The sequence below is a fragment of the Syngnathus scovelli genome, chromosome 2 (assembly GCF_024217435.2).
Source record: "Syngnathus scovelli strain Florida chromosome 2, RoL_Ssco_1.2, whole genome shotgun sequence".
NCBI lineage: Eukaryota > Metazoa > Chordata > Actinopteri > Syngnathiformes > Syngnathidae > Syngnathus > Syngnathus scovelli.
Window position 1 is genome coordinate 16,339,455 of NC_090848.1, and position 12,535 is coordinate 16,351,989.

The window sequence follows — 12,535 nt, forward strand, 5'->3', positions numbered from 1 at the left end:
GTCGCTTACAGTTTTATTTGTAAGTTGTTTATTTAATCGCTGGGGGAAGAGCAACACAAATACACTCAGAGCACACGAAAATGGAAAATACTTTCATGGCCACAGTTCTGATTTAGACACACGCAGACTTGTCGACATCATAACACACCAACCCACCAGTTTTTCTGGACTGCACCCTCCCCACACACACACAATAAACAGCGTTTCACTGTAAACTGCAAATACATTGGACAAAGGTGACAGTAACACCATGAATTCTAATATAAAAGCATAATTGGACTTTAGTTCTATTTACCAATAAACTGAAATTTAAGTAAAAGGAATGTCGTTTTAAACAAGGTTTCAATCAAAAACATACATATTATTTGAAGTTACGTAAAAAATTGTGTCGACTTTACTTCCATTCATTTTCTATACCGCTTGTCCCCACGGGTTTCGTCATTTTTCGAAATTTTAGTGGTTAAACAAAACACTTCATTTTCACTTGAAGCTACATATGTTATTGCTGGCTCTTACCATTTCTGGTAGGTTTTCACAAGAATAAAGTACGCAGCATACTGTACTGTATCTTTTTTTTAGTTGAACCACAAAAAATGGCATCATTGGCAAGGAAGAAGCAGATTGCCAAACATAGAGGAAATTGACAAGAATTAAAATGAGCAATGACAGATGACTGCACCCTTGCATTTTTCACGTTTATTAGCAAGAGGTACATATTAAATTTTTTAGTTTTAAATATCATTGTGAAATACATGTACAGTAAACTATCCATATGGCTTGGCAGCTTGGCAGTGCCCAGTGGGGTCTTGCTTATGTTTAGCATTATTACATGGAAAAGTGCTTTTTTTTTGTTGGCTGTTGCATTTGCAACATTGCGACGAGGTAAATCTGCAATTGAATGACATGTTCACCAACACTGAGAGGCAAACCTTCAACAAGAAGGTTCACGGTGTCTAATCCCAACTGTATTGCATGTTCTCTCAGTGTTTGCGTGACCTCCGCCAAGAACATGAGTCATTTGTCAAAGTGATGCCCCAAACACCTCTACCCAGTTATTTCAGTCTGTGACTTGAGATTCACCGAATCAATTCATTGCAAAACCGGTGCCCCTGGATGAGAGCTGGACTCAAACCACCTTGTAGACCTCACTGCCTTCATTTTTGCACAGAATCCATCTCACTTGTCATGAGAAGTCTGTTCAAACTCTGACATTTTTTCAATCACTCTTCAATGCTAAAACAAAGAGTTGCTAAAAATCAGCCAATCCTGAAGCAGCCATCTCATTTTTTTGGTCCACTTTGTTCATGACTGTGCTCTGCAGTCCAATACGTATCATCCCAGCTCCAAGAGACGTGTTCATCATCGGGCTCAGGCTCTTCGCTCTCATTAAAAACAGGTCCGTGGTCGGTGGCACTCTCCTGATAGAGAGCTACATTGTTTGTGTGTCTTGGTGGACTTTTTGACTCATTATCATCACAATTGAGGGCGTCCAACAGATCTGAGATATCGGGGACGTCCCAGCCATCGGTAATCGCCTTAGTTGAGTCCTCACCAGTGTGTGTCTGGACTGAACTTTGGGTTTTCCGCAACTGCTGCTTGATGTGGCTTTGGTCCATGGTGTCTACTGTGCCCTCAGTAATAGATACAGGTCGAGGAAGCAAGAAAGAGGATCCTGGGACCTCTTTGGTGGGAACTCCCACAGCCACCAAAATGGTGTCCATTTGACGCATGTAGTCTAAGTGACCTTTCACCTGGAGAATATAAAAATACTAAATATGTGTTTAAATTTCTTTGTTTCCTTCAATTTTATTTCAAAATTATATTGGTGGGAAAAGACTTAAGATGATGAATCAAGGTGTTTTCACCCAGTTTGATGGCTACCATTTGGACATTATACCACCCTCTGCTGACTAAAATGAAAAAAATGACAAAAATGTGTCCTCTGGGTATCATTGCAAACATCACGACGTTCCACCACCAGAATAATGTCTTTAAAGTAGGCAAGCGGGGGCACAAAGAACAATGTACTGCCTTGAGTTTCTCTTAAAAAGAAAAAATTAACTACCTTAATTTCCAGACTATAAACCGCTACTTTTTGCACAAGCTTTGAACTCTGTGGCTTATCTGTCTAGTGTGTCTTATCTATGGATTTTTTAGGATTTTTATGATATTGTAAAATGATTTGTTTTGTTAATACAGGTAATATAAATGAGGACAATTCATTTAAAGTCCGGTGCGTTTTATATACATATGTATGAACAGAACAGGATTTTCCCTTCCCTGGTGGTGCGGCTTATAGTCAGGAAATTACGGTATTTGTACTGTGGTTAAAGATACGTAACTTTATACTTTCTCTTTTTTTTTATGTTTAGGTCAGTGTGTGGTTGCATTAGTGTATTGTCACTGTGGTATTAATGTGGAAGTTCATTCACATTTTATTAAATAAACTGGTGTGACCATTTTTGCATACTTTTTCAAGGAATATATTTATGTTTATTTATAATAATTTATATGCTTCATTTGTTTCATTAAGCTATTCATTTTTATTTCATTTTCATTTATACATTATTATTAGTTTGCATCCATTTTATTTGATGAATCGGACAAAGACTTTTCTCCAGTCTCCTCTTAAAATAAAATTTAAGTACAATGCATTTTGGTTCTCTTAAAAGTAATACAGTGTACACTGTGCAGTAATGTACAGTACTGTTCAAGCCCCCCAAAATATTGTCTTTGCATGATACTGTTACTTTGAAACCCTCAATTCAGGCGACCCATTTTTGAGACTAATATATTCCAACAACCTATGTTGAGTGACATATGCAGAATTGCAATCTCTGCATGACAATTTTGAGAAATAAAACTATTTTATTTCAAACTCAAAGCTGTAATTGGTTGGTTCCCTTCCGCATTGTAGTTTTCTTTTCTAGTTTCCTAGCACTTCCACTCCAAATAATCAGAGGCAAATGTTTTAAGAATCTGATAATGAATAATATTCACAATATAATATGAATAATTTTGATTGATTCGTTTATATTTGTATAATTTATATAAAAGTATTGTAGTTCATTTTCTTCTCTGCAGAAGATATCTAATGAGCAATAAATGAAAAAGTACATAGAAAAGAATAAACATTCAATCCATTTGGGATTTTGGAAGTTAAATACAAAAAAATGCAAATGTCACTTTATTTTATGAGTGACTGACATTTTTGAAAGACCTTCTGTTAATGCTAATGTTAATGTGTTAATGTTAACTGTAAATGTCACTTAATTTTATGAGTGACTGACATTTTTGAAAGACCTTGCGTTAATGCCACACTCCAAACCAGTTAAAATTGATACTGTGTATTATTGTATGATCTTAATGCATTACAAATATGTATTTAATCAATTTCCTCATATTTCTAGTTCCAATGAGATTTAATTGATCAAAGGTCAAGGGGTGGAAATCGCTGCCATGCATGAATTAGTTGTATGCACTCAAAAGCCTACTAACACATCAGTGACCTTACTTAAGAAAATCAATTAAAAAAAAAAAGACTCACCACAGAGGAGAGGTCTACATTGATAATGCGGCGATCCTGGATGCTGATTGGCTGTAGCCCAGCAACACAGAGCTGAGCAGCTGAGCTTCGGTACAAGAACCCCAGGAGCCAATCCCCTCTGAAATGTGGATGAGGAAGAAAGAAAAATTTAAGTGGGCTATGTAATTAAATCACAACTTTGCTGAGAACACAGCAGCTGTTAAATAGATTGCAGCTTGATACCCAGCATTTCCTTGAATATGTAAATAAATCACCTGCAGTAGCCATTGACTATTTTTCCAGCCACCACCTTGGTCATTCTCATCCAGGCCTTCTCCGAGCCATCTACAGGAGCCCCGAGCAGGACCACGTCCTCCACAACACCTTCACTACCTGGAAAACCAAAATAAATCACATTCCTGTGATTGTTCCTTTCCAATTATTCATGATAAGTGCCACACTTTTTCAAGAGGAGACAGGTCCAGACTGCTGGGAGGCAAGTCTATGTAACACTCGCCAGGTCGTTGTAACATTAGCAGAATGTGGCTTGGTGTTGATGATTTCCAAAACAAATATAGACTCATCAGACCACAAACAAGTTGAATTTCTGGATGTAGTGATAAAATGTGTTAACTGCCAATGGTTTTCTGAAATGCTCCTGAGCCCCCGTGACAATATCCCTAACACAGAGATGCTCATTTTTAAAGCAGTGCATTCATGTTGGTTTTCATTCTTGCCGATTACATGCAGAAACTTCTCTACATTTTTTGGTATCTTTTGCTGGTCTTATGGACCGCAGATGATGAAATCCTTATATTCCTTGCAATTGTACATTGAAAAAAGCTCTCAAACAGTTGGACTATTTGCACACACTGTTGACAAAGCAATGAACCTCACTCAATCCTTTCAAGCTGAGCCTTTTGGGGCAAGTGCAACAAGCAAGTCAAGCTGAGTAAGTCCCACTCAGTTAAAAAGAGGTTGATTTAAGAAGAAACTTTTTTTTCATACCTTGATCGTTAGCGAGCTCTTGAAGACAGAAGTAGATAACTCTGGCCCCAAGACTGAAACCTATCAGACTGACTGGCCGCTTTCCCTTTAAATACAGAGAACCAGATTTGTTGCAACATTATGGATAGAAATAAATGTCTGTGAAGTTCAATACATCAATTAGAATTTCCTCAGTCTTGTTCTAACGAGATGCTTTTGAACATGGCTGTCAGATGACTGGCTTCAGATCGCTGCAAAAAAAAAAGCACTTCCTTACCTGTTGCCTGCTTCTCAAAACCTGAGCAAGGTGTTTCCCGACCTCAGCCGAACGGTTCAGACAAACACACCAGGGATTGTCGATGACGCTGGCGGCGGCCAGCAAAGAGGCGGGCCATGTCAGAGCTGTAACAATACCTGGACATGGTCGAAACATGTCACTAAGCACCAAGTAAGATGTCATATTTATGTGTTGAATACAGTAGAACTTCTAAGTAAAACGTTCCTTCAAGCTTACTATTTGAAAGTTGATCTAACAATTCTTAGGCTAAATATACCTTGAAGGTTTAAATCCAGTCAGGTGAGATTTCAGTTTACAGAACATCTAAAGCGGTGTTTCCCATCATTTTTTTATCAAGCCAAGGAACAAAAATCTACATTTACAAAATTTACAAAAATCTCAAGAGCACATCACCAAAAAATGTCACAAAAGCAGTGTAAATATACTGAAATAGTGATGATTTTGTCTTAATTTGCTCACATATTTACACATAAGTATGTGATAGTTAAGAATGCTGATGTTTACAGTGTGATGGTGACAGTTTATCTCATGAATTTATGATTGGTGATTTTATTATTTGCTATGGGAAAATGGTAAAACACATACGCACACACACATCTAGATGTTTCAGGCAGCCTTCTCCTACCTGAAAGAACGGTGTACTTTAGGGCCTCCTGAGCCATCATGCTAACCAGCCCGTCCAAAAGCGATGTCATTGCTGAGCCCAGATCCCTGAGAAAACGCGACTCCCACACCAAGCAAAACTGCTCCCCGCACTCTCCTAGGCTGCACCAAGGGGCCTGGAACGAGCCTAGATAAGAGCGGTTAGCGTCTTATGTCAAGTCGACTGGGTGGCAATTTCAAATAGAGTACTACTTAGCTATTACAAGTCAAGTATGTACTACAAGAAGTGCGTTGGTGGGTCAAGATAGCTGATAAATGGATGTCAGAATACAAACTTTGCTATCTTCTACTTGTATCTATTTATTATGGCAACAAGAACGTGTTCATATTCACAAGATAAAGTGATATTCAAGTGGCTACCGTGAAAGATTTTCCTTCAGATTTAGAGAATCACACTTTTCAGTGGGGCTGAACAATGCATCAGATTCAAATTGACATTGTAATGTAGCAGAATGCAATTTTCAAATCACAAAGGCTGCTATTTGAAGCAGGCCTTCATTTCAGTCTGTAGGCTTTATTTTTTTAACGTATGTATGTATTCATATTTATTTGTGTACTTTCTAGATAAGTTCAGTGCCACTTTGAAAACCTCTGCTCTGTAACTTCCAGTATCGACAACCACAAAAATACAAATGGCCATTTATTTTAGTAGGCAGATTATTTGGTCGTTTTCATTGGATCTCAATGACCTGCTTAATGTTGTTGTGGCCTTAATCAGTGTGATTGCGTTACTAACTCCAAAAATAAATAATACTATGATTGACACTTACTGTATTTACCAGTGCAGAGCCACCCTGTCACTGTGATGGTAAGGTGAAGATGCTTTCCAGAGCTGAGGGGCAGGAATTCAAACTCCTCTATTGCACCCACACACTTATTCATCTTGTACCCTGAAGAGAAACATAATGTAAAAACTGAATACACATCTCGAAGACAACAAAACTAATAAAACGGCTAGAAAATAATAATAATAATAATAATGAGAATAATAACGATTTTGAGAAGTTTGAGAGACATTTCTACTGCTCTTTGCACCCACCGGTAAGTCCAGCCCCAGCTGCTCCAAACAGGGAGGCCATAATTGCAATGCCAGTGGCAGAGCCCAGAGCAGCAGCGCCTCCGGCCCCAATCACGGCACCAGCCCCTGCTGCCACCAGGGGGGCTGCCAGCCCACCAGTCACACCTGGCGAACAACATGCAAAAATAAATTGCCAACCAATATAGTAGACCTCATTAACATTGCTTAGGAACTGTTCATGTTTCCCCATGTAGTAGTGATTGACAGGTGATCTCTCCATTGTGTACCCATCTTCTCTCCATAAGATGGCTTCAGTTCCCCCAGGCCACGTGATAAACAGCATGAAAAATGGATGGATAATCACCAATTAAAGTTCCACCACCAACTGTTGCTAATCCAATAAGGAAGTAGCGTCTTAATTTTCGTCCCCGTTCTCTTCTACGGCGCCGGGATGACTCCTCCCTGGTAAACACAGCAATAGATCAATCAATCAGCTGTAAACATTACATTGTGCATCGTTGTTAAATTTGACTCTTTAAGTGAGGCAAAGGCAGGATTTTGAAAACAGTAAGCCACTTGCTAAGCATCTTACTCGCTCTCCTCTCCTCCTTCCGTCAGCCTTTCTCCAAGCGTCTCCTCAAACTCTTCCAGCTCTTGTGGAGACACTCGGAGCAGACAGGTGACATGCCGGATGAGCACCCTCGCTCTGGCATCATAGTGGCCTGACAGCATGAGGGCAAACATTTCACTTTGGCATCAGTGCAATGGGCAGTTTATTACAAGAAAAAAGGAATGAATATATGATTTCAGTAAAAATATGTCTGTAAGACTTGTGTCAAAAGTAAAAGAATACATGAGCTGTCACTCCAAGTCAGTTCTGTCAAGCCCTCATCATTTGCCATTAATGTTAGGAATGATTGTGTTGTGGGTTTTATTTCTTAATGTTAACAGTGGTTAACAACATGACCTTTACAATTAATAACTATTTTATGATGGAGATATTTGGACTGTTGAACACACTGTTGAACATACTTGTCAGTAAGGGTTCTTACCGTCTTTGACAGAAAAAGACACCAAATCCTGCAATTCACAAATAAATATGTTTAAAGACTAAAAAAAATAGAATAGCAAGAATTAAATAGTGGAGCAATAGAAACAACATTTCATATTTGTTTACCTTACTCTAACTTGTATTTGTGATACCTGTATGATGGGCATGGTGCCTTCAGCCAACAGCGATTCAGCTTGCAGGATGGACAGGAAGGTGTCAGAGCCCTCAAAGCCCAGGCCTGACAAAAAGGCTCCCATGACGGGCATCACAGATTCATCCAGGTCCAGCCAGTGGACCAAGCCCTGCAGGTACTGTTCCCTAAACACACTAGCATGGGGGGGGGAAAAACACATGAACAGGGATAATGCCTTTTGACATTTTTTGGTTTGGACCTAACTTGATGCTGTCCACTTTTGTTATTGTTACCTGTTTTCATTCCCAGCAAACAGCTGCCCCAGAGAGACACCACATAGTGCAGCATAGGCAAATCGGCCCTGTTCACTCATCTGTCTACTGATAATTCCCTCGGGGCTTTGGTCACAGGAGGCATCTTGTGCTGCTTCTGCGCCCCCTGGATCTAAGGAAATAAACAGTAGGTACTGTCGTGTAATTATTAACTAGATTAGCAATGAGATTCAAATAGTGTAAAAAGTACATTGATGCCCTACAAAATACACTGTGTCAGGAATAGTGTTGGGGGGATTACAGAAACTCAGTTAACCAGAAGATGACATAGTTAAGATAAATTATGTTATCATCCTGAATATATACCAGTGGCACATTTTTAAGCAAAGAAGCGTTGTTTCAACAGGCAACCGAAATAGATTCAATGACCTAGGTTACGATTTCTCCAATGGGCTAACCTGAATTGTAAACGCGATCGCTCTGCAAGTGGAAAACAATGTAAAATACAACTAACTGGAAAAATAAAGGAGTGACAACTTTTTGGCAACAACAACTCGAGTACACAAGTTAGCGAACATCAAAACAGATGTTACTAGTGATTCACAAGTAACTTTACATAACGTCAACAGCCTTATTACTTGCTCAACTGTCGGAATATGGAGATTAACAGATTATTTCACATACCAGGATTGAAACTAGCGTCCGCGTTGTTGTGTTTTGCCTCCATTGGTTTACAGATGTCACAATTTACACGGTTGAACTTTAGTTGCCTTCATGGCTTGCGACCAAGCTCGGATATGTCACAAGCCAATACGCCTCCATACGTTCAGACAAAGCACCATTGAACATGTTCATTCAACGGTTTTATTTATAATAAGAATAAAAAAAATTAACCTGTTATATTTTTAATGAAATATATATGTTAAAATGATGAATTGTCAAAGTAACGTTAACATTTAAGGCTCTCGCTGGCAATTTTTAGTGACGTATATTCCACGTGGCCTAAAATTGGGCGGAGCTTTCGAAGAGGAAGCGTTACGTCAGTGGTTCCCAAACTTTTTTTACTTGTGGAATGACAATATTTACTTATCATCTTGGGGAAAACATGTTGCCACGTGACACACTACCTGTTACTTTTTAACAGAACAAAATAGACAACCCTGAATTGAAATACAATTGTGAAGTTATTTCTATTTGATAATTTCATATTGATACATTTTAAGCTATATTCACTTTAAAATTTAGCCGAGTTGCGTGCAAATATTGTTTTCATTGATATAATCAATGAAAAATTATTTGCAGATATTCTGTATGATAAAACGGAGTTGAGAATATATATTTAAATGTTGCTACGTGGGCACATTTTAATTCCCCTCGGGGTTTGTACACAGATAAACACTTTAATTTCCCTCGTGGTTTGTACACAGATACTCAGGGTGGGAAAAACGAACAACTTTTTTTTTTTTTTCATCTTCATCCAAACCGCTTCATAGCGAGTCAAATTCTGACAAAACTAGTATCACTGTTGACCAACAGGGGGCAGTTTTAACCTGCAGATCTTAATGTCCTCAAAGTCCAAAGTCAATGTCGTGTACCTAGTAAATACAGAACAGTACAATACTGCACTGTCTACCCTGGGCTTTGCTTCCCATCCATTCGACAGTTTAATGGGGATAAGATCTGAATCTTGTCTATAAACAAAAAAGAGTGAAGGTGGCAGGCAGTAAAGGCCATGTGGAGGAACTGTGTATTGAGAGCACTTTGTCAAAATAATATCCTTACCTTGTCACTAAAGAATTCCCAGAACCACACGTGCGGTTTGTGTATCTCAGAAAGGCATCCTGTTTATGTTTCAACTGAACAATCTGAAATAGATCAAAACTTGAGCAGTTGTAGACCTCCTCATCAGAGATTGCAAATGATACACAGTAGCTTCGGAATCTTTGTCTTGTGATGATTTAGGAATTATACAATACTTAGTAGTACTCATTCAACTAAGCAATGATAATAAGCAGACACAAAATGACAAAGTGGACCCTCAGGCTTGAACTTCTAAAAGAATATAGAAGACATGGAATGTTTAGTTCTTAAGATTATTTAAAAATCACAGTTGACATTAGCATGTATTTTGTCTTTACGAAGAGAAGCATTACAAGCATTTTCTTAGCAAAGATATTTTGACACAGGCTCCCTCTGTCAGTCGCCCTGTCATCCATCGATCTGCACTCCAACCAAAAACGTCTTCTTCCACCACTGCATAATCTCTGCTGGTGTGTGTGCTCAGCCTCAAAATGGATTACTCATTGGTGAACAGACAGCTAGACAGGCTTGGCTCAAACCGGACAAGTTCAAACAAATCCCCCCCTTTTCCTATACCACTAGCAGACAATGACAAGCCTTTTCTCCCGTCACCTTGTCAATCGGCAGAAGTTGTAACCACTTCAACCTTGAGGGCGTGTGTGTGTGTGTGTACATAAAGCAAACAGGAAGTTGTGAAGCAAATGACAGGGGCGAGCTAAAAGACTTGCACATGTCTGGAGTGAAAGGCAAGGAAGACTTGATTGGCGGACAATGGGCGGATGACAAGCGGTCGGCGTTAACAGGCCCAATGGAAAGCTTGTCATCTTCGTGACAGTTTCAAGGGCATCGGGATGTTCGTCACACCTGGTGAGGCATTCGGGTGCAAGTTTGAGTTTCAGCCTCACCGTAGATTCTCCTCTGGTATGTCAGTCAACAGTCGAGATTTGACCAGGTGGGGAGATTGCAGCTTTTGTTGCCTTTTGTGTCCGTTTAGGTTAGTGTCGAGAAAGGCGTGGCTTGTCCATACAGTACCTTTAATTGGTTACAAAGCTCCGCCTTTGACTCAACTTGCCCAGACAAATTCCTCCGCAAATGCGCATGTAATTACCAAGTGTACATTTCTAAAGAGAAAAATCAGACTCACATACCACAAAAGTGACTTCAACTACCTTTTGTGTGCACGTGTCGGTCGATGAGGGCTTTGATTCCACAATGTTACATGTGAGGGCTTGTGTGGGGGTTTTGTATGGAGTGTCACTTAGGGTGGAAAGCAGCTGGGGTGTGCAGGATGTGAAGCAGCGGTAAGGGCGGCATGAATCACAATATTAAGAATGAATGCACAATGCAGCTGTTATCCTCTGTGGCCTGAATTGCCACAGAGCATCAGGAACAATCACTTTTAAAAAGATCATAAGAATAACATCTTTTTTTATGCCACCTGTAGAAACAAGTTGCAACATGCTTTAGTGGCCACAAAATCAATGATCCGAAAATTATTTTGTACTAAAACATATTGAATGATGTTTAGCATTTTGTTAAACTCTGTTGAATTTAAAAAAAACCTTTTGCCAGTTGCCCATCCCTGATCTTCACCCATTCATGGGCTAACAGAGCAAAGAGGGTTTCTTTGAGTCCTTGTTTACCATTCAGCACGGTACCAGACTGTGATGACTGAGTGTAAAACTTGCCAGTTAAATCCCACCAAGTGAAGCCAGTTTGCAGCGCTTCCCACAAGCAGCAGGCTGAAGTAGATGAGTCATTGCCGTTGACCTTTCTTCTGTGGTTTCTGAATAAACAGGACTTCATTATTTTGTGGGTTGCTTGTTCTTATGGGTCAAAGTCCTTTGAGCCATTGAGAACAAGGGAGGGCTCGGGGCACATGGAGGATTTGAATGGGATTTTATTTCTTTTTATATTGTTGAGCTGTAGTCAGTCTGGCAGAATTCACATGGATGTATCAGTTACTCTGCTGAGGGCTCTTGAAAACAACAAGTCAAGTGTTTCCATGAGACTTTAGGCTCATTAGTGGTCCAGTTTCTCTCAAGCAGCTAGTGTACATGTAACCTTTCATCTCATAGATATAGTCAAACACTGCCCCTGCCTTGAATCTGTGCCTCTTTTCAGGGTTCATCCTTTCGTTTGGTCTTCTTGCTAAGCCAATAATATGCACACATTCATCCGTACATGTTCTTCTGGACAAGGGACCCCATTGTCTGAGCTGATTTCTCAAGAGGAGTCAAGGCTGCGCCAAAGAGAACCTGCACTGACCAAACTTGGCAGAACCAAAGGCTGTGTGTGATATTTCACTGTGGAAACCCGTGGGTGTTGGCCTCTTTACTGTTGTTCATTACGAAACAGATGTTTAGCCAAAGGGAACCAGTAGTACTGAGGTTGGAACTTGGATGGAAACTTGAATTATGCACTTTTACCTACCCTGGGAAAATGCAACCGAGCTTCTTCGTGGCTTGTGTTTAACATAACTTGTCATATTTGTTTGGGTGAGTCCAAGATTAAGCATTTGGGTTCTTGTAGGCTAAGAGTTGAGAATTTGAGGAGGAGTTGAAGCTTCCGAATGAAGGACCAGCAGATTACATGGCTGTTAACGGTGGCTATTGTGGTTGTCACGTTACGATCATATGAATGAGCTACTGCTTCTGCTTTATAGTGGCACCCCGTGTAAGTAATGGATGGATCCGTTCTGACACGCAATATCTTCCTGCCATCTAAATTGGGATTTCCTCTGTGATACACTCACTGCCATGTTTGGAAGAGTAAACAATGTTCCAA

At 39.7% G+C, this 12,535-nt stretch overlaps 1 protein-coding gene across 3 annotated transcripts; it reads right to left on the bottom strand.

The window, feature by feature from the left end:
* Positions 1–5: 5 nt before the first annotated feature.
* On the bottom strand, positions 6–10,318 carry tmco4 (transmembrane and coiled-coil domains 4). Of its 3 annotated transcripts, XM_049752061.2 has the most exons (15): positions 10,102–10,318; positions 9,731–9,813; positions 7,970–8,120; positions 7,696–7,870; positions 7,545–7,572; positions 7,085–7,214; positions 6,857–6,954; positions 6,514–6,657; positions 6,245–6,364; positions 5,437–5,601; positions 4,791–4,927; positions 4,535–4,619; positions 3,802–3,919; positions 3,548–3,665; positions 6–1,751 (listed from the first exon to the last, which is right to left on the bottom strand). In XM_049752061.2, exons 3-15 carry the CDS (start codon positions 8,047–8,049, stop codon positions 1,281–1,283), a joined length of 1,869 nt encoding a protein of 622 aa, XP_049608018.1. In that variant the 5' UTR covers positions 8,050–8,120; positions 9,731–9,813; positions 10,102–10,318; the 3' UTR covers positions 6–1,280. The 3 variants fall into 3 exon arrangements, with proteins under 3 accessions (XP_049608018.1, XP_049608017.1, XP_049608016.1); XM_049752060.2 differs by having other exon boundaries at positions 9,731–10,318; XM_049752059.2 differs by lacking the exons at positions 9,731–9,813; positions 10,102–10,318 and adding an exon at positions 8,633–8,950.
* Positions 10,319–12,535: the final 2,217 nt, after the last annotated feature.

What these genes read in the sequence shown, in the direction of transcription:
- tmco4 (XM_049752059.2), bottom strand. Translation starts at nt 8,675, where the DNA reads ATGGAGGCAAAACACAACAACGCGGACGCTAGTTTCAATCCTG. An exon ending in TTTGCTGGGAATGAAAACAG is followed by an intron (nt 7,871 to 7,969) that starts GTAACAATAACA and finishes CCCCCATGCTAG; the next exon opens with TGTGTTTAGGGAACAGTACC. An exon ending in GCTCTGCACTGGTAAATACA is followed by an intron (nt 5,602 to 6,244) that starts GTAAGTGTCAAT and finishes GCTCTTATCTAG; the next exon opens with GCTCGTTCCAGGCCCCTTGG.